The sequence below is a fragment of the Arachis stenosperma genome, chromosome 5 (genome assembly GCF_014773155.1).
Source record: "Arachis stenosperma cultivar V10309 chromosome 5, arast.V10309.gnm1.PFL2, whole genome shotgun sequence".
NCBI lineage: Eukaryota > Viridiplantae > Streptophyta > Magnoliopsida > Fabales > Fabaceae > Arachis > Arachis stenosperma.
The window spans coordinates 122,394,805-122,396,134 of record NC_080381.1 but is presented as its reverse complement, the minus strand read 5'-3'; the positions used below and the strand labels follow the sequence as shown (position 1 = coordinate 122,396,134).

Sequence of the window (1,330 nt, the reverse complement as noted above, 5' to 3'; positions counted from 1 at the left end):
AGAAAAAAGAGAAGTGTCATTTTAATGTTTCGTAAAAGAGAGAAATAAAATTTTGTCTTAATAATTACTGTACGTATAATGAACTAATGGTGTAAGTGTAAGTAAGCTGAGGTCAAAAGTAAAAAAGTCCACGCATATATATATTTCACGAAAGAACTCGTCAACTTCTTTCGCTATTTCTTTCTCTTCTTCGTGTTCCCTTCCAACAAATTTTTCTACCCCTTGACATCCTTATAAGAGCATCAACCTTCACCCCCGTTATTAATCTCCCTCATCACAACAACGAAAACAATCTAAACTAACACCACACACACATATCTAATTAGCATCAGCATCATGGGGCTAAGCTCACGAACTATAGAGATTACTGTTATTTCCGGTAAAAACGTTCATGAGAAGGAGGAATCATACGTCGTCGTTCGAGCTGAGTCACTCAAATCTTGCACAACAAAATCAGCCAAAAACACTGACATTATCATCAACAATAATCATACCTCAAGTTTGATTTCATGGAACGAGAAGTTATTGCTTGAGATTCCAATGCATGCAAGGTCCATTACATTTGAGGTTCAATGCAAGAATTCAAGAGCAAGTAGTGCTAGACCGGTTGGGATGGCAAGGATTGCTATTTCGGATATATTGTTGGGTGGTTCGGGGTTCGGCAGCGACAGCGACGTCGACAATAATGTGTTGAGTTATACGTTGAGGGACTGGGATGGACGGAGAAATGGAGTTATTCATTTCTCCGTAACGACTGCGAAGATCACGGCCGCCGTGGAAGAAGAAGTGGAGCCGCCGGTGAAGGGTTTGGTTGAGGATCACATGAAGAAGAATAATAAGAACTCCAATGAAGTTGTTCTTGGTGTTCCTTTATGGTGGAACTACCCTAATATTATTTGAAGATCTATATTATTGCTCTCTTTTTTGTTGTTGTTTTAAGTTTATTCATTTTTTGTTTTTCCAGATCAAGGATTCACTTAATTAATTGCTCTTTAAAAACAATGTTCTGAGGCAACAATTTTTTATATTTTTTATTATTATTTGGCTACCATAGCATAAATACTAAATTATTCTTAATAAATAAATTTTATAAATTTATATATACAAATTTTAAAAAATATAAATATAAATTATATTATTCTAAAATTTTAATAAATATAAATATAAATTATATATGTCTAAAATATTTGTAAATTTAGATATAAATTATTATTATTTTTGTAGCATTATTTTTAATTTTATGCATATCTCTTGTAATGAGATATATTTATTATTTAAGCTCACATAGAATTTTCTATAAATCGTAATTAGCTTGCTTCACTACTTAGTT

The 1,330-nt window shown here is 32.3% G+C and overlaps 1 protein-coding gene across 1 annotated transcript; it reads left to right on the top strand.

Annotated features, from left to right (window-relative positions):
* The first annotated feature begins 281 nt into the window (after positions 1 to 281).
* LOC130979323 (uncharacterized) lies at positions 282 to 909 on the top strand. Its single transcript, XM_057902742.1, has one exon. The coding sequence runs from the start codon at positions 337 to 339 to the stop codon at positions 898 to 900; it is 564 nt and encodes a 187-aa protein (XP_057758725.1). The 5' UTR covers positions 282 to 336; the 3' UTR covers positions 901 to 909.
* Positions 910 to 1,330: the final 421 nt, after the last annotated feature.